This window comes from Salmo salar, chromosome ssa14 (genome assembly GCF_905237065.1).
Source record: "Salmo salar chromosome ssa14, Ssal_v3.1, whole genome shotgun sequence".
NCBI lineage: Eukaryota > Metazoa > Chordata > Actinopteri > Salmoniformes > Salmonidae > Salmo > Salmo salar.
This window is the reverse complement of record NC_059455.1, coordinates 23,979,547-23,999,377: the sequence shown is the minus strand read 5'-3', so window position 1 is coordinate 23,999,377 and position 19,831 is coordinate 23,979,547. Positions and strand designations below refer to the sequence as shown.

Sequence of the window (19,831 nt, the reverse complement as noted above, 5' to 3'; positions counted from 1 at the left end):
AATGTATGGTTTAAAAGAATAGTGAATAGATATAGGCCTAGGCCACCAAACAGTATAATTGACCTATTATTTGTTAGGAAATAGCCTATGAGTTTACATAAAGGTGAAACATTATTGACGCTCGGTGCTTGAATTAGACAGGAGCTCACCAGTACTCCGGCACCTCAAATGTTCTAATGCTTGAGCTTCTGTTCTTCATAGAATAATTTGCTCAAAAGTATTGTGGAGCTCCTGCACCTAAATATAAACAGTACCGGCACCTATTTCAGTCCAAGTCAAACACCTAATGACACTGAGATGTAGCCCTCCTGCTCATTAACAATGTATGGCTCACAGGTCAGTAGGAGCAAGGTAAGACTCATTCAACTAATTCAGCTCACCAACCGCTTCTCTGGCACATCAGTGATAGAGCAACAGAGTTGTTCATCAGCTCAGTGACAGACTAGATCCATCTTCTCAAACTGCATTACGAATTCCCTACTTATGTCTGCCCCCTCCCCACTGTCTGCCCTCGGTGCTTGTCTTAGATCACTTTATGAAACTCTTATTATTTCTACTTTTTAAGTTTTGCTGATGATGTATTCATATTCGGTTTTCTCCCTGTATCCATTGACAGTAACTCCAGACCAGTGGTGTAAAGTACTTAAGTAAAAATACTTGAAAGTACTACTTAAGTCGTTTTTTTTGGTACTGTATCTGTACTTTACTATTTATATTTTTGACAACTTTTACTTTTACTTCACCACATTCCTAAATAAAATGATGTACTTTCTACTCCATACATTTTCCCTGACAGCCAAAAGTACACATTTTGAATGCTTAGCAGGAGAGGACAATTGTCTAATTCACACACTTATAAAGAGAACATTCCTGGTCATCCCTACTGCCTCTGATCTGACGGACCCACTAAACATATGTTTGTTTGTAAATTATGTCTGAGTGTTGGAGCATGCCCCTGGCTATCCGTAACTTTAAAAAATTTGAAAATGGTGCCGTCTGGTTTGCTTAATACAAGGAATTTGAAATTATTTATACTTTTACTTTTGGTACTTAAGTATACTTTAGCAATTACATTTACTTTTGATACTTAAGTATTTTTAAACCCAATACGTTTAGACTTTTACTCAAGCTGTATTTTACTGGGTGACTTTCACTTGAGTTATTTCCTATTAAGGTATCTTTACTTTTACTCAAGTATGACAGTTGGATACTTTTCCCACCACTGCTCCAGACAAGCAAAATAAATCTACCCTGCCCCACCCTTTATGAACATAGAAACACAATATATTCAAATTATTTTCATTACATTCATACAACAACATAATCATACTTTTAATTGTGAATTCAGATTAGTTATATAGAACATAGTAGGCTTAGGCTACCTGCTTGTGAATAACCAGTATCTAACAATGGAACAACCAGCAACCTGGAACGTAAATCTTATGTCGGAGTCCGGAATATATATATATATATATATATATATATATATAAATATAGTGAAGACGTTGACAAGTATACCCTGAAGTCCAGCACACTGCCCTGCATGGGTTCGGTGACTGTCAGTCCAACTTTCCTTAGCACAGCATCTTTCTACAGACACCTCCGTAAGGTTTGACCTGCAGACTTCATAAACTGCAGAGGAGAGCAGGACCTGTCACCAGACCACATGTAGGGAAGACATACTGTATTTCAAGGGCCTAAATAATTCCAGTTTACTGTACAGGTTTGCCTTATCAGACACATTTGACAGATACAGACAAAATCAAATTGAATTCATACAAAACTATTCATCGGACGGTCAAGTCACTGACACAAGCCACCACCACCACCATGCTAAATAACAATTACTCGTCTCAGAAACGACACAGACAATGTTAATTGGAGTCCTGTTTATCTGCGTCTGACCCATGATTTCAGTGGTGCTGATGATAGTGATGATGGTGGGGGTACTGATGATGCTGGTGGTGGGGGTACTGATGATGCTGGTGAGGTATGTGTGACATGTTACCACCCCCCTCAGACGACATCTGGCGTCCATCACTTGCAACTGGGTTGCTGACGGTATCGACATCAGTAGACCTCACTGTATCAACCACTGTGCTGTCTGTCTCGTTAACACGCATCTCTGAACTGCTCAGTGTCTCATTTCTCTGGGAGCTGTTCCACCCAGCTGAGGAGGTTGTGTTGGAGTCCACCTGTAGAAGAGTAGAACAAACTAAAGTTAACAAAATAGGTACAAGCTAAAAATACACCTAGGAGATCCGCAGAGATCTCTATTATTTGGTTTACTAATCAGAACCTTTATTACGCTACAAGGCCAAATCATAGAGAGAGAATTACTAGAAAGAGAAGAGTCTGTGGGGTTTTCCTGTTCTAGTAATTGTATTTCTATGGAGCACTTCTGCAGACAGTAGTGTTTTCAATTGAGGAGCCAAACTGAAATGAAATGTCTGCAGTTCCCTTAAGAATAGTGCTTTCACTTACGGTGCAGTTGCCACAGATGTCCTTGTGGTAGGTGGCTCTGACGGCTGCCTCTATGTAGGGGTAGTGGAGGAAGCTGTAGGGTAGGACTATGTGGAACGTCAGTCGCCCACATCTGTCAGAGAGAGGAGGGGATAGGAGAGATACATTACATGGCCACACGAATGAGGTGTCACACCAGTTCTAAAGATCTCTGTAGATAGAAAATGTCTCAATAAAACCTGTTAGATACTTCATACCATTAAAGTCAAAGAGCAGTGGTAAGCTTTAGATTAGGGCTGACGGGTTTCCTTCAATCAATACAATTCCATTCCTTATTCATGAGAGATGTATCATTTTGAGAAACAACTGACAGTATTTTGGCCCTCTTTGATGGCTCTTACCTGTCATATTGAAGTGAAGAAATAATTCAGTTACTGTTGGAGGACAGTGGAAGTTTATAAAATGACTTATTTATTGTTTAAGACCCAGTGTATTCAAAAACGCAATTTTGGAATAATAGAGTGAAATTGTGAAAATGATGATAATGCCCTGTTAGTGTAAGAGCTGTTTAAAAAGACAGACTGAAATTTCAGCATGTTGTGGTGGGATGGTGTTTTGGTCTGTAAATTAGTTAATAGACCAATAAGAAAGAGAGTTCCAAACCTCTGCCAATTACAGTTCGTTTTCAGTTTAACCCTCCCCACTCAAGACCACTCCCAGACAGTCCTAGCAAAATTCTTGCTGGAGAAATGTATCTTTGCTAAGAAGCTATTTTTTCAAAAAGTGAACATTTTAATAGAAAACAATCACCATGAGGTAGGCCTACTTAATTATTACCCAGAAATCATTTGATATTGAGAAAAAAACTGCTGCATTGGACCTTTAAGTAAAAACATGGCATTTCAGCTCTTATCATGGTTCATCAGGGTTTTTGCGCCTCAATTTCTGCACCTTGGTTGGAAAGCGAGGTAATAGCGGCAGTGTTACCTTCCCTTATTACCTGTCATATACCAGGAAGTCGTCCTTGTCTCCGTCCAAGGCCTCCCAGACGTCGTCCTGTAGCGGGGCCTGTTGGTAGACAGGGATGCCCGGGGGGGCCCTCCTCTTCAGCTCCCAGTACATGGCTCTGGACTGGGCCTCCCTCTCGTTCACGATGAGGAACGACACGTCTGTCAGGTTGCTGTGGAGCAGCTTGTCACGCAGGCCTCCTAGTCTACTCAGCAGCAACAGGACAATGGCAGATCAGTCATGACGAGGTGCCACTTGATTGCCACTAGATGGCGTTATTTACTAATTTCCCATTCTTTCATAATTCAGATCATTTCTCTCTACTGTTTGGGAAGGCTGCTCTCAATAAATCTGAACTGGATCACCAGCACCATTACATCAACAACTTTACATACATTTGTTTGTAAATACATTATTATTACATCTTAATGATTTCTATACCAAATCTTTGCACAGTGGTATAATAACAGTATGTTGCAGAAGGTCTACAGTAATGTTATGCAAGACAGATTCTGAAGACTTCTCTCTTACTTGGAGGCCTGTGTGCGGCAGAAGTGTCAGCTTGCTTTCAGCAGAGCCAGAACAACTACATTTCCCAGCAGCTCCTTCATGGGGGCCCCATGGCCCTTGATCTCCCAGTGCGGTGCAGTCTTGCAGATCTTGGAGGCATCATTGTCCCCTTCTACTAACAGAGGCGATGCGCATAGGAGCCCTGGCAGAGCAGCACACAGCCACAGAGTCAAGAGACCCTGCATCATGTCCTCCAAACCTCACCTAAAAAGAGTTCCAAGAGAGAGGCCGATTTCAGAAGTTCACTTTCAGATGTGATGGTTATTACAACTCTTCGTATGTATCACTATAGTCTCTGCTACATACAGTATGCAAAATATGGACTACTGAATGACATAATACCTGGACTGACCTCTGTCCTCGTTGAGCCTCTCTTCTGCTTCGCACAACTAAGCAATACAATGTTACGCTGCTGTTTTTAAGCCCTTATCTCAGGTAAGCACTACCCCCAAAAACAAACAGAGTAAGCCACTGTGTTTACTTTAGGGTAAGAGGGTTGTGAAACCCAACACTAACCTGTCAATTCCAGATATGTTTTCTTCTCTATGAGGCTACATTTTTGGATAATGTAAATTCTTGAAATGGTATTGTATTCTAATAAATGTTATAGACACCAGATCCAAGGCACTGAATTCCATGCTGATTCCATGCTGATTCCATGCTCATTCCATGCTGATTCTATGCTCATTCCATGCTGATTCTATGCTCATTCCATGCTCATTCCATGCTCATTCCATGCTCATTCCATGCTGATTCTATGCTCATTCCATGCTCTTTCCATGCTCATTCCATGCTCTTTCCATGCTGACTCCTCATTGTGGAGTATATATACAATCAGTATGTTAATGTTGTTTTTGAAGATTTACACAAGCCTTTTCGTTCTATAGTTTTCCTGTTTTGGAATTATTTGTCAGCCATCACACACAGTATATGAGCATGGAATGAGCATGGAATGCCATGCTCATTCCATGCTGATTCCATGCTCACTCCATGCTCACTCCATGCTGATTCCATGCTCACTCCATGCTCACTCCATGCTGATTCCATGCTGATTCCATGCTCACTCCATGCTGATTCCATGCTGATTCCATGCTCACTCCATGCTGGAATGCCATGCTCATATACTGTGTGTGATGGCTGACAAATAATGCCAAAACAGGAAAACTATAGAATGAAAAGGGTTGTGCAAATCTTCAAAAACAACATTATCAAACATTGTATATATACTCCACAATGAGGAATCATTGATCACAATTTAGCAAGGTTTACCAAGAAGTGGGTCAGGGGTCCAACTGTGTGGGAGTAGAATAAATGCGTGACATACAAACACGTCTACAAGTAGCATCTATGATTCTGATTCTGAGAACTCCAAATAACTTCAGCACCAATGGTATTTTCATATTTGGAGTAACAAAAATCAGAAACGTCTTTTCTACCCCTCTTTTGGCTCTCAGAATTTTGGAAAAACACTGCAATTGATTTTGACCACATAAACAGCAATGCTCTTTCTACCCTGAATGATTAGGTCAAAGTACAGTACAGGCTAAAAGTAAATCTACAGGGTGATGGGCATGGCTTTTCAAAGGTCACAACATTCCAGAGGAGCGCTATAGATATTAATACTAATCCAAATATAATAAATATGTGAACAGAATAGTTCCTGTTTCATGAATCAGTTTCTTAGTATCTATACTGAACAAAAATATCAATGCAACATGCAGTTACTGAGTTACAGTTCATACAAGGAAATCAGTCAATTTAAATAAATTCATTAGGCCCTAATCTATGGATTTCACATAACTGGACAGGGGCTCAGCCATGGGTGGGCCTGGGAGGGCATAGGCCCACCCACTTAGGAGCCAACCAATCAGAAGGAGTTTTACCCCACAAAAGGGCTTCATTAGACAGAACTACTCAGTTTCATCAGCTGTCCGTGTGGCTGGTCTCAGACGATCCCGCAGGTGAAGAAGCCGTATGTGGCATCCTGGGCTGGCGTGGTTAGACGTGATCTGCGGTTGTGAGGCCGGTTGGACGTACTGTCAAATTCTCTAAAACGACGTTGGAGGCAGCTTACGGTAGAGAAATGAACATTCAATTATCTGGCAGCAGCTCTGGTGGACATTCCTGCAGTCAGCATGCCAATTGGATGCTCCCTCAAAACTTGAGACATCTGTGGCATTGCGTTGTGTGACAAAACTGCACATTTTAGAGCGGCCTTTTATTGTCCCCAGCGCAAGGTGCACCTGTGTAATGATCATGCTGTTTAATCAGCTTCTTGATGTCACACATGTCAGGTGGATGGATTATCTGGGCAAAGGAGAAATGCTCAATAACACGGATCTAAACAAATTTGTGCACCAAATTTGAGAGGAAGAAGCTTTTTGTGCGTATGGAAAATTTCTGGGATCTTTAATTTCAGTTCATGAAACATGGGACCAACACTTTACATGTTGCGTTTATATTTTTGTTCAGTATAGTTATAGTACTATGAGTAAGGTGTGGTCTCCTTTGCGAAACAATGTTTCACACTGTTGATAAAAGTGAACACTTCAACATCACAAAAAACAAAAGCCACAAACATAGGCAGCCTACTTGATAGTAGTGATGGGGGTAAAAGAAAAAAAATCGAGTTACATATTGGTATATTTTTTTGACCATGTATCATTTTGACAATATCTAAATATTATATTTCCCCTGGTTGACTGTACCTGCACCAAAACTCTATTTCTTCTTCATAGCTTGTTCTCCATCTTCTTTTTAAACAATTTGTTTTAAGCACTTTATTTCCATGACTGATCAAAACTTGTTTTCTCAAGGCTCTTTCTTGTCCCTTTGCAGAAGACATATGAGCAATATGTTTGGAACGCTTGACTAAGAGTTGAGGAGACTGACTGCATCACTTCTTTTTATAAGAAACATTGATTTGTTAAAAATCCCAAATTGTTTGCAAAGTCAACTTACAGACAGCTCTGACACACACACTTACCCCACCAGACATGCCACCAGAGGTCTTTTCACAGTCCCCAAATCCAGAACAAATTCAAGAGAGCGTACAGTATTATATAGAGCCATTATTGCATGGAGCTCCGTTCCATCTCATATTGCTCAAATAAACAGCAAATCTAAAAAAAAAAACGGATAAAGCAACACCTGTTTGACCTAGATAGTTTGTGTGTATGTATTGATATGTAGGCTACGTATGCCCTTTTTTTTTTAAACTGATGTAGTTCTGTCCTTGAGCTGTTCTTGTCTATTAATGTTCTGTATTATGTCACGTTTCATGTTTTGTGTTGACCCCAGGAAGAGTATCTGCTGTAACATCTAAAGGGATCCTAATAAAATACCAAACATCGAATCGCAATAGATATCGTATCGGCACCAAAGTATTGTGATAATATTGTATCATGAGGTCCCTGGCAATTCCCAGCCCTACTTGATAGATTTCTTTATTCTTTTACAGTACCATTGTTTTGATCAGGGTACTGTATACTCTCCTGCCTCTTTAGTGAGTTTTCTACAAACCTCCTCCCACCCAGAGGTTCTGCTTGCTGGCTAATATCTCATTAGTGATTAACACAAGAGGCCTCAGGTTATTCAGCCTAAGTTCAGGGGGCACAGCCAGTATACAATGCAGCTAACACAGTTCTCCAAAAGCTCTATACTGCATTGCAGTTTCCAAATGCAGCTAAACTGATTCCCATTACAAAATACAACGAATCCTCCAATTTGTCCACTTAACATAAGGGACAATGAAGGGCAACTAAAAACTCTGCAAACAGGGGTTAAAATTCTGCTCTTCCTTTGCATTTGTCAAACATTCACAGCTGAAGAAAACAGGTGTACAGCAAATGATTTAGCGTAGCTTCTGAATTATGACCTCACATTGAGCACAGAAAGGTGGTTTGAAATTGCAGCTTCAAAGCTTAAAGGAGCAATCAGTAGTTCCTACATCCATTTTTGGACTTTATTCTTGAAGAATATAACTTATAAATGCCTCATGAACTTAGTTCAACTGTCGTACCCCATTAGAACTCCAAATATATGCTTGTTTTACTCCAATGTTTGTAGACAAAGAAAATGTAACAAACACTATATAGCCTCAAAACATTGTTAAAACTATAATTTTGATATCATGGATGGTCAATCCTTGCATCCATAGGTCTATGAAATTGAGTGATTAAATTTCTCCAGCCCCATTCCTCAGCTTTTTACTGATTCAGGTGTGGGGAGGACGCTTTGTTATTGTTTCTACTGCCGATTGCCGCTTTAAGGCAGATGACTGCTGCTCTTTATTGTTTTGAAGGAGCTTATGTTTCATTCCCAAAATAAACACCAAATTCTTTAGCATGAGTAAACCATTCTAAAAAAAACAATTATGTGAAACCAAGTCCAGAAGCAAGAACGCTTTAACACTATCTCTCATGTGCATATGCTTCCACATTTTCTTCACCGCATAGGCCTACTAGCTGTCGTCAGTCTTTGCTATATTGTCCTGTCATTTTGCGTTGCATTCTTCAAAATGAAACACATATTCAAACAAATTGATCAAAATTCTCTCTTTCATGAGTCATGACATCACTCCAATGAAAGCCTCCTCATTGTCCCCATCTCCCTCTGGACTGTCACATGTAGATATGATTCCTAGACCAAGCTCTGCAAGCTCATCACAGCCCATGGCTGTCGTCACCATGATTTTTTCCTCCAGGCGGTTGCATAAAGTTCTATAAGAGGGCAAAGGGTAGCCTAACTCCCGAAGGAATTCGTAACCCTTGGCACCGACTGCACATCGGATTTTACGAGCCTTCAGCACTGTCTCATGGGACCACACAGCTCTCCGGGAACGCTTGGTCAGGGTCAGGGCACGGATCTGGTCTTCATACAGAAATGTCTGGAGGCCCCTCTCTATTCTGTCCAGTTTGAACATCCTCTTCTTCATTTCCTCAGCCTGCACACAAGTTAACATGTTGAGGAGGTGTTATCTTTTCCAAGATTCTCACAAAATGTTTGGTTCTTCTGTGAGAAAATTCTAATGACTGAAAGCGTAATGGGTCCATTGTATAATTTCACATAACATAACAATAATAATTTACACTGAAAATATTTGACTAGAGAAAGATGTTTTAGGAAATATGAGGCAATAGTTTGAAATAGTTGGGAAAAGGGAGCAACCAACACACCTCTTTCTGAAGTCTGGCAGTGTGTTGCATTTCTTGTTCCAGCAGGGTTTTGTAAGGCTGACAATGGGTGCAGGGGCGTTCCTCTGCCTTGTGTAGTTCATCAACATCTTCCTCCATGCCCAGAGTTGGTTGCCGCCGTGCATAGCCATGATCCCCCACATTCAGATCTCTCTCTACTAGGTATACAGAGAACATTAACAACACATCTGAATCACTCACTTGATCCACTGTTACAATCAGGAACTAACAGTTTTAAAAAGTTGTGTTAGCACAACTGGACCAACATTTGCAATAGGCCTACTAGTATTCGAAAATAGTAGGCTATCTGATAATGTGTCAATATCTATTTTGACAGATGTTGTGATTTTGAGAAATAAAGAAAAAAGTAGTTACCTGGCTCTGGTTTGAAAGGTAGCACTATCTGTGGGGTGATTGGATAAGGTGGATTTTGCACACTGAAAAGAGTAGGGATAGCATTTGGTTTCAGCTTCTTTCCCCCTGCTGGCGACCTGGCTATTTCTTCAAACTGACTCAGCTCAAAATGGTCCTGCAAGAAGACATAGCTGTAGGATTAGCTGGCTAAATATCGATGTATTTTCTCTTGGTGCATTATATATGGCACTAAATAAATTAAGTTAGTATATCCAAAGTGTAGACAAACATGTTTTGTTCTAATTTGGAGTTGGGAATTGTTGACTGGTGGACCAAACTAGCTAACGTTAGCTAGCCAGTAAGGTTAACATTAGTCACCCATAAACTTGCCTGGCACAGTCTGGAATGTGGAGTTGGTACAAAATTACGCCGGCAGTTTACAAGCCATTTATTCTTGCGTATAGGCTCTTTTGGAAAACGAAATAGTTGTTTCCCAATGGTTGTTGAGTTTGAGCAATTTGGAGCGGAACACCCACCCATACCTATCGAGCTAACAAGTCAAAACTGCTGAATGCAGCTAGCTAGCAAGCGAACTATAGCCCCAGTTACTTGCATTCCAATCAAACAACAGAGCTAGCTTGTAGCTAGCGAAGGCTACCAGAACTTTACACTTGTTCTCATAAGAAACAAAACAAAATAGAACATGGTTGAAACATGCGCTCACATAAGATATTGTATCATCCCAAAGGTTCACAAAAGTATTAAGCGATGTTAGCGTGCCAAATAATATGAAATTGCAAAGTAAATAATTTCCGACTTTGTTTGAGCCAAAATGGCGCACTTGTCCTCAACGGTCGTTTGATAACGTCACGGGTTTGAGCTGCCCATGTGACTGCATGTTTCAAATATTTCTTCAAGAGAACTATAAAGTATCGTTCATTAAAATTCGATTTATGCAGACTAGCAACATATACAATATATATTTAGTCAACATCGTCCCCATATTGAAAGGATGGTTATAGGATGGTAAAAACGAATGTTTTACATTTTGAATTGGAAAACTTTGTCCACTCCTACTGGGGTCCTTTATGTGTTGTTGGTGTACAATCTGTAAGGACCAATTCAGACCACGTTGGTTGGATGTTTACAGCTGCGCTTCATTCTTGCCAAGAATTTGGGTCTTCCTCACTGAAAACTATTGTTGAGAAACGAATCAATGCAATCCGACAAACGAAGAATAACGCATAGTAGTGAACTGGAAGCTTTCACTGGACAACCGAAAACCTCCTGCAATGAGCTCCCTGACCATTCAATAAGTATAGTCACTCCCAGTGTTCACTTAGCTAACACTAGCTAGCTAGCTTACACTGAGTTGAACATTTTGGTTGTGTTCCAAATATTAACTAGTTAGCTATGACATCCTCCATGGTAGTCCCTGTTATTGATGTGCAAAATGATAATTTCAAAGAACTGTGGCCTGCTATGGTCCTTGCAATCAAGACTGCCTCCTTCATTGCACTGGATACAGTAAGTGTTACAGCGAGCTTTGCAGACAAAAAGCTGTGGGTACATTGATGGTTTACGTCTTTATGTAGGCCCATTGACACTAATGTCATATAATGTCTGCATGTTTTGTTTCAGGAATTGAGTGGGCTTGGAAGCAGAAAAGCTTTGCTGGCAGAGTGAGTATGGTTGATTCTGGGGTTTTCTTCATTATTTAATGTAGCTAATGGGGTAAATCCATTTGAATTCAGCCACTTTTTGACAGAACCCCTTTTGATTTGAACGAAACCTCCCATGCATTTTGCTAATTGTAGAAGTTTTTAGAAAGCGACTCTGGACCAAAGTGCCAACACATTCAAGAGATAAAGGTGCTCAAAGTTGACCCATTTTGCATACCCCACCATACCATGAGACATCCATCTTTTCAATAGGCTGAGATTTATATAATTTAAAAGCTTATACACAGGGTTGTCAAACTATTTTCTATAAGTATTTTGAAATAAAAATTAAGTATTTTCTTTTATTGTTAACTTAAATTCTATTTACAAAAAAACATGTACATTCCTATATTTTCTTCTTCATATTTGCATATGTTGTAGCTTATACCCTATTTTACGTCATCTAAGGGTTCCCTGTAGCTCAGTTGGTAGAGCATGGTGTTTGCAACGCCAGGGTTGTGGGTTCGATTCCCACAGGGGGCCAGCGCAGGAAAAAAAAAAATCTAAAATGTATGCATTCACTACTGTAAGTCACTCTGGATAAGAGTGTCTGCTAAATGACTAAAAATGTAAATGTAAAATGTTTTTGTTGTGCCCGCTATGGTTCAGACACAGGGTGGGTGTCATGTTGTGGCTGATAAATGTACTAAAATGGGAATAACATGTCAACTTTAAAATGGTACTACAAAGATGGAGGTCCATGCATCAGAGAATGTTGACTTGAATGGGCATATCTGTTCCTTTACATTATACTGTTAAACCTCCATAGGAAACCCTTTGAAATATAGATCATAGAAAAGACAATATGATTTAAGTTCATTTTCGACAGTGGGTGGACTGGCGGTGATCTTTGTTGTACTAATTAATGTTCAAATTTCAATTCAATTTACATTTCAATGGTGTACCAGCTAAATTGCAGTGGTCTGAAGGGATAGGTCCATTCTATGAAATCTATTTCTAGGATTGAAATGACAGCCACCCTGTATTCAAGACATGCTGTCTCAACCGATGGCTGGGACAACACAACTTCAGATGTGAAATAGGGTCTAAACATATGCAAATATAACATCTGATACTATTTTGATTAAATGATCAAACTCAATCGTTTATCTTTTCCGGTGATGAAGAAAGACATGGATGTCTCATGGTATGGTGGGGTATGCAAAATGGGTCAACTTTGACCACCTCTATCTCCTGAATGTTTTGTCATTCAGGTCCAAAAATGCACTTTCTGACCACTTCTTCCACGGGCAAACATGTATGGAAAGTTTTGTTTAAATCTAAAGGGATGCTGTCAAAAAGGGATTTAATTCAATTGGGTTTACTCAATGTACTTTCACTATGCTATCTCAAGTTTTACATTAGATCTATCGCTGTTTTCATTTTAAGATGCATAGAGGACCGTTACAAAGCCATATGCAATGCAGCTCGCACACGCTCCATTCTCTCCCTTGGGTTTGCTTGTTTTAAGAAACTTGAAAACAAGGTAAATGTATCCTTTGCGCATTCTGACATTCAGAAAGCTTAACATAAAATGTTACATATTGTTTTGACGTATTATCTCTTTCCAGGATGATGATACGTACCTTGTTCAGGTGTACAACCTGACGTTGCTCTGCAGTGAGGAGTATGTAATTGAACCACAATCTGTGCAGTTCCTGGTGCAACATGGATTTGACTTCAACAAACAATATGCTGAAGGTGTCCCTTATATCAAGGGCAATGACAAGGTGAGATCAAGATTTTGTTGTGATCTGTCATAGATCCTGGACTATTCCTTATTTTTACCTTTAAGTGGTGAATGATCCAGAGTTCTGTTCCTTTCCTGTATCCAGGGAGGGGATTCCCATGGAATAAACATGCGGATGCTGTTTGTTGAACTCCTGCGTGCTCGCAAGCCATTGGTTCTACACAATGGCTTGATCGACATGGTGTTCCTGTATCAGTGCTTCTATGCCCACCTGCCAGATAAACTTGGCACTTTCACTGCTGACCTGTCCCAGATGTTCCCAGCTGGGATATATGACACCAAGTACGCCACAGAATATGAGCTACGCTTTGCTGCCTCTTACCTGGAGTATGCCTACAAGAAATGGTTAGTGAACTAAACACTAAATATGACACATCTACCCATACTACTACACATTCAAGGAAGTAGTTACAGTATTTTTGGTGCTCTTTTTTCCACAGTAAATTGGACAACAGCAAGTCTCTTGAGGTTGTTGGTAATGGACGCCATCTGTTCCTGGAGTTCTGCAAATACTCAGGCCACCTGTCCAGCTATGTGGACTTCAGGCCCTGCCTGGCCGGGTCTAGCCTCGAGGGACCGCTGAATGTCTGCCAGCGTTTCTCTGTAAGTACATCACTTCTTAAACTTGTAGGCAGCCCCAGATTCTGTTTTAAAGGATCCCTAAAATGTGTGCCATAATGATCAGCACTGGGGCACTTCATGGACTCTTATGCAATAACTAGTGTATAACCAAGCTATTTTTCTAATGATAATAAACTGAATCTGAACAATGCAGTGTCTTGACCCTGTTACACTTCAGCTGACACGTGAAGTGGGGTAATTATCATAAGTATTTTATATATACCTCACACACAACTCGTAATAAGACTAAGCAATTAACCCATTCAACTAATTATCTGCCTACATAAGATAACTAGCAATATGCAAGAGACTATGTAAACCTTGTGCAACCAAGTATTATGCATTTAGCCGACTAAGATCAAGGAATGGTAATGAGGAGCGAATATCAAAGCAAGTATTATTTAATAACTTGAATGGGTTCCCATACAAGGCAAAGCCTAAAAGTTACAAAGCATGTTGAGTGAGATAGAGGTGCACCATGGCTCATGGGAGAGAGTGTAGGTATCGCAGCACATCAGTTCAGGAACAAAAGTGGAAGACCCTTTTATAAGCATCTGAGTTGTTTTGATTCAAAAGTTATCTGATTGGAGGTTATCAGACCTGTAAAGACAACAGAATCTCTGCTTCTCAGGTGTGACAGTGGGGGTTGGCAAGATAAGCGAATGCTTGCATACAGTTGATAAGAAGAGTCACTTCAGGGGCTGTGCTGCCCTACACAAATAAGTCCAATTTCTCTTTTGTTAACTTATAACATTCTGTATTTTGCAGGCTTACGGTTGGTGCCCCAATGGGTCACAGTGTCCCTTGTCACATGACACTGACCTCATCATCCAGCATGATGAAAAAAACAAGGTGGAAAAGAAAAAGAAACGTAAGAGGAAAAGAAAAAACTCTTCTCAGGGGAATGTGGACTTGGAAGGTGCCTCCGAGAATAAGCAGGCCCATATGGAGCTGAAGGATGGAGAGCAGGGCCCGGACCAGGTGATCCCTGACACAGACAGCAAACCTCCCCCTGTCACAGAGCAGGTAGATGGGACTCCGGTACAGGGGTCAGAGAGCGGTGAGAAAATGATGACAGAGAAGGTAGAGGAAGGCAACGGAGTCGCAGAGCCACAGGCTGTCTCTGCAGATGAAGAAATGAAGACTGACCAAGAACAGGTAGAAGGCAATGGTGTGTCAGAGCCACAGCCTCTGGCCACATCTGATGCAACAAAGAAAGAAAAGTCCAAGAGGAAGAAGCTGGAAGGAGGTTCCCACCGGGCAGGGTTCGATGCATTCATGACTGGCTACATCTTCTCCTATGCTGCCACTCTGACAGAGAGAGTAGGTAAGCCACCGTGTTCAGAGTCCTGGCTCCCTGAGTGCCTGAACAAAGTCTACCTCAGTGGCAAGTCTGTCCCGATGCATATTGTCAAGAGCACCTTCTCCAAGTCCTCCAAGGCTCACATGCACAAGATGGACATTGTGTGGGGAAAAAGCTTTTCTAGCAGTGTGGCTAGCAAAGCAGAGGGAACTATATAACCATTCAATGGAACCAAATGTATTCCTGGTTTATAATGAAGCCTTTTTAGTTAGACATGCTTTGTTGCACATTAATGTTTGTTGATACAGTATTATGTTTCAATAAAAGGCTTTTACTTGGTTATACAACAAACATGGTCATTTGTGTCTTAAACATCTTGATGTGAGGTTTGGCAGGAAAAGTGAGCCGATTTCAGGCCTCAGCCTGTAGTGCACTCGGTATGACCATGTTCATAGGATCACACTGAAATAAGCATAAGAAGCTAAAGTTAGCCATTTATTTTAAAAACGATTGCGGACATATGTTCTTTTATCAACGTTAAAAAAAGTACAATTTCATTCTAAGCTCTTCAGCTTTGCCTGAAAGAGCCTGTTACGTGTTCATACATCAGCCAAGACGGAGGAAAATACAAAGGATAGTTCCACACCATGACATACACACGCCGCAGACAAACAGTAAGACCTAAAAAGGAATATTGATTTTTACATCAAAATAGATCCTCTATGTAAAATTATCCTGATGCAGTTTACATTTATTGCATAGAAATTTTGTGATAAAATTTACTAAAATGTTTTCCTTTCTAGTGCAATTTCCTATTAAAATGGTTAGACAGGAATATTTCAGTAGACCAAAACATGTGCCAAGGGAGTAGTGAACCAAAGTGTGTGAGTGATGCATCCATGCCAACTAGTGTGTGTGAGTGATGCATCCATGCCAACTAGTGCTCCTTGCACAGCTTATACCCAACAGCTTTCAACTTAAGGCCCAAATAGGACCCACCTCACACTAAGTGTGATCACACATTCAAGCCACACCTAATTCCACAAGTTTTCAACATATTCATAGAACTATAGTTTTTCATGATGGAGGACGGACATAAAATAACCCCCCCCCCCCTCAGAACCACCTCAATTTGTCTGGGCATGGACTCTACAAGGTGTCGAAAGCGTTCTACAGGGATGCTGGCTCATGTTGACTCCAATGCTTCCCACAGTTGTGTCAAGTTGGCTGGATGTCCTTTGGGTGGTGGACCATTCTTGATACACACGGGAAACTGTTGAGCGTGAAAAACCCAGCGGCGTTGCAGTTCTTGACACTCAAACTAGTACACCTGGCACTTACTACCATTCCCTGTTCAAAGGCACTTAAATCTTTTGTCTTGCCCATTCACCCTCTGAATAGCACACATACACAAGCCATGTCTCAATTGTCTCAAGGTTTAAAAATCCTTCTTTAACCTATCTACACTGAAGTGGATTTAACAGGTGACATCATTAAGGGATCATAGCTTTCAACTGGTCAGTCTCATGGAAACAGAAGTTGTTCCTAATGTTTTGTACACTCAGGTTATACCAAATGCTTAAATCATAGAAATGTTAAAAAGGTACGTACAAATGATTTCCAGTGCACTTGGGCGTGCACATTTACACAAACTGTATTTGGTTTTAACGCAAATTTAAGAGCAGTTTATTTTTAGTCTACATGAGAGACCTCTGTAGTCTGGTGAACCACACTCATTTACTAGCCTTGATATGTTCTGGATCTGGCTTGGTCTCTCCTTTCTGGCAGGCTCCATTGTCTAGTACAGAAATACCACTAATCAAGATGATGCAGGGGTGGGGGTCTCAATGTTGGAAAGGCAGTGAGTATGCTGTTTTTCATTCAGAATTCAACCCTTTCTCCCTGGTAAGAGTGTTACTTTAATATCATATGCATCTACTCTCCTACATTTCCACATGGTGCAGAAGATAAACACAATACCATTGAATATCAAGGAGAAGGCAGTGATTTAAAACCAGCATACACACAGAACCTCAAGGAATTATGAGACCCCTGGTTTAGGGGTGCCTTTTTAAGAAATAAAATACATGTTTTTCAGTATATTAAATAGAAATCTTTAAAAAATAAAGAGATTATCTGCAGAGCATTGATCATCATCATCACACGTCATCATTCCTATCTGAGGAGTGTCTCTCTCTAGGTTAAAAACGAGTTCACACAAGGCTCCCTTTCTCCTTGACCTGTTTAAGGCCTAGATGATGTCACACTTAGAGGGCAGTTCTGTGGAGGCGTGTGGGGCCGTACATGGCACCAGTACGATGGGATTCAGATGGTCTTGGTTTGTGGCTGGGCTGATGGTGACAGTTGGACAGGGAGTGCTCTGCTGCTGCATGCCCTCCTGGTCTTCAGCCTCCATCTCAGACACAGACACCACATCCCCACTGTCCCTCACTGGGCCTCCATTCTGTGCCTGCATGGGGCAGCAGACATGTTTGTCCTTGACGTTGTCCTCCTCTGGACTCCCTTGGCTGCTAGAGCAGTCCATAGCCTCTGTACGGTCACTGGGCATGGGAGAGAGAGACCCGCTCTCATCTACTCTGTTCTCCTCCTCTATTGTTTCTTTCCCCCCACAGTATGGAGGGATCTCCATCACAGCATAATTCCTGGCCCAGGCACTGAGCACCTTCTGTCGGACCTCTTGGCCCAGCTGGGCCGGGTCACACTTGGAGACAGTGGCAGAAAGGGGGCAGGAGGCAGGGGGGCAGCAGCCGCCCAAGAGGGCCAGCTGGGGGGAGGCGGGCAGAGAGCGGCACTGTCTGCCAGTAAACCAGGTCTCCTGCCACATACCCGGGTGGATGTGGGCTCCAGAGTGGGTCTGGGTCCCAGAGGAGAACACATTGTCCTGGGGAGAGTGCAGGTCGAACATCAGGGAGAACACAGACTTGCTGGGCACGTCGAAGAACTTGATCTTGCCTCCGCACAGGTCCTCGCGGGCATTGAAGGGGTTGATCTTGCGGGCCCCTGGCACAGCCCTAGGGCCCGGGTTGTAGTAGGGGTCGTGGACATTGACCTTCCGGCTGGGCTTGCGGGAGAAGATGTCTGACTGGCTGCGGGACAGCCAGATGTTGCGGCGAGGCCGAGGTGACTTGGGAGAGATCTTATCATCCTCCAGACCCAACGGGTTCAACCTCTTAATCCCCTGGACCTTGTCACCTGGACAGAGAGAGAGATGCAGACAGAGACACAGAGAAAGAGAGAGACCGACAGAGAGCGAGAAAGTCAAATCTCTACTACACAACACATGATTGTTTTGAAGTGTTAGTTCCCAATGTAGCCACCAGGGGGCAATATATGCAAAGATATAAAGTACAGGCATAAAAATAAACGAGGCACAGTCAAATTCTTACATTGAAGTAAATGGCATAGGTAAAAACATTATGGGAAATACATGCAAATAATTAAGATATAAAGTAGAAATACTAAAGTGGACTGGGGCCTCAGAACATAGATGCAGAAGGTAAACAAACAGTGAAGAGGGAATGACTGGCCAAGGAATGAAAGCCAGCTAATCAAAAACAAAGCCATGCCCTGACATTCCAAATGGCCCCTGAACCAAATTAGAATTGAAATAGGATCTGAGAAAATACAAATGATTTACAACCTACTCAAAGGATACATGGTGGTTTCCACCTAACAACAAATAACCGTACTGTATCTTATTCTTTGCTTCACAAAATCAGGTTATTGCGAAACACTCGAGGTTAGAGGTTTACGTCATGCTAAACTGTAAGGCAACTTGAACCTGCAAGCAGACACTGTGCATCATAAAAGTAGAGGAAAGGACTGAGGGGACAGGGCTTGGGAGGGAAAGGACATCCCTGGCTTGCAACTGGACCTATTTAGAGTAGACCTGGGGGTAAATCCCATATGGCACCCTATTCCTAACATAGTGTGGGTTGTGGTCAAAGGTATTACACTACAAAAGGGAATAGGGTGCCATTTGGGAGGCAGAACAGATTCTTCCTGGTTCCAAGAAACCATTGGTCTGCACCGTGCAGCTATTACATGGAAACTGGGTGTCAAGTGGTGCAGGACTGCGGGCTAACATGGCAGGCAAGCTTTTATTGCCTGTAGAAATGTACATTGAAGGGAAATGGATTGCTGAGGGGCATCTTTACACAGTTTGTTTTAGGGAGTTTGTTAGGTGGTGATGTTCATGGCTTTGATCATGCATACGTTATGCTATCCTCATAAAATTATGTTTTGATCATGCTATTCCATAAAACAGTTCCACTGCCATGGCAGTCAGGCTTCTGAAGGGGTTAGATAGGAGCTTGGAGGCATCACCTTTAGGGATGGTTTTCTTATCGTTGTCCCCACTGAGGGGGATCCTCTCTCGTTCAGACTCCTCGGCCTTCAGCCGACACAGGATCTCCTCCAGCCTCTTTACCAGCTCAGGGAACGAGGGTCGCAGCTTGGGGTCCATCTGGAGAAAGTGGACATGGTGAAGAGTGGGGGGGAAAGGGAGGGAGATACAGCAACCAGATCAAACAAGATCAGGGGTACTGCTAAATCAGATTGTGTGTCTAGTTTCTATCCCACACAAGAAAATAAAGATTTTGGAAGCTGTTTTGTGTTTTGGGAAAACGGAGAGATTGACGGCCCACTTACGTTGCAGCAGTTGAAGGCCAGCTGCAGGAAGTCAGGAGGACAGTCTCCTACCATGTGCTGGAAGGCATGATAATCCAAGCCAAAGTTCTATGTGTATATATATATATATATATATATATATATATATATATATATATATATAGATAGATATATAGACATATAGGAGAGAGCGAGA

General features: G+C 41.6%; 4 protein-coding genes across 7 annotated transcripts in view; 1 reads left to right on the top strand and 3 right to left on the bottom strand.

Annotated features, from left to right (window-relative positions):
* Window positions 1–1,285: 1,285 nt before the first annotated feature.
* Window positions 1,286–4,563, bottom strand: selenop2 (selenoprotein P2). The gene is made up of 5 exons (XM_014140446.2): window positions 4,384–4,563; window positions 4,003–4,245; window positions 3,464–3,676; window positions 2,485–2,596; window positions 1,286–2,195 (listed from the first exon to the last, which is right to left on the bottom strand). The coding sequence occupies exons 2-5, from the start codon at window positions 4,227–4,229 to the stop codon at window positions 1,914–1,916; spliced, it is 834 nt and encodes a 277-aa protein (XP_013995921.1). The 5' UTR covers window positions 4,230–4,245; window positions 4,384–4,563; the 3' UTR covers window positions 1,286–1,913.
* Window positions 4,564–7,241: 2,678 nt separating this feature from the next.
* Window positions 7,242–10,458, bottom strand: LOC106569258 (THAP domain-containing protein 1). Of its 2 annotated transcripts, none has more exons than XM_014140448.2 (4): window positions 9,981–10,458; window positions 9,612–9,765; window positions 9,219–9,391; window positions 7,242–8,986 (listed from the first exon to the last, which is right to left on the bottom strand). In XM_014140448.2, exons 1-4 carry the CDS (start codon window positions 10,128–10,130, stop codon window positions 8,609–8,611), a joined length of 855 nt encoding a protein of 284 aa, XP_013995923.2. In that variant the 5' UTR covers window positions 10,131–10,458; the 3' UTR covers window positions 7,242–8,608. The 2 variants fall into 2 exon arrangements, with proteins under 2 accessions (XP_013995923.2, XP_013995922.2); XM_014140447.2 differs by having other exon boundaries at window positions 9,219–9,394; window positions 9,981–10,456.
* A 260-nt stretch (window positions 10,459–10,718) lies between these two features.
* toe1 (target of EGR1, member 1 (nuclear)) lies at window positions 10,719–15,329 on the top strand. Its single transcript, NM_001140098.1, has 7 exons — window positions 10,719–11,117; window positions 11,232–11,272; window positions 12,701–12,797; window positions 12,883–13,041; window positions 13,147–13,406; window positions 13,502–13,664; window positions 14,451–15,329. Exons 1-7 carry the CDS (start codon window positions 11,004–11,006, stop codon window positions 15,201–15,203), a joined length of 1,587 nt encoding a protein of 528 aa, NP_001133570.1. The 5' UTR covers window positions 10,719–11,003; the 3' UTR covers window positions 15,204–15,329.
* Window positions 15,330–15,467: 138 nt separating this feature from the next.
* Window positions 15,468–19,831, bottom strand: part of LOC106569259 (dual specificity testis-specific protein kinase 2) — a 36,275-nt gene continuing 31,911 nt past the window's right edge. The window contains exons 9-12 of one of the 3 annotated variants that reach the window (XM_014140450.2): window positions 19,657–19,743; window positions 19,333–19,471; window positions 17,534–18,198; window positions 15,468–17,494 (exon numbers count right to left, since the gene is read on the bottom strand). In XM_014140450.2, coding sequence (XP_013995925.1) covers window positions 17,237–17,494; window positions 17,534–18,198; window positions 19,333–19,471; window positions 19,657–19,743 — 1,149 coding nt within the window. In that variant the 3' untranslated portion in view covers window positions 15,468–17,236. Of the gene's footprint in view, window positions 18,199–19,332; window positions 19,472–19,656; window positions 19,744–19,831 lie in introns of all 3 variants that reach the window. The other 2 variants (XM_045694104.1, XM_014140449.2) reach the window with 2 other exon arrangements.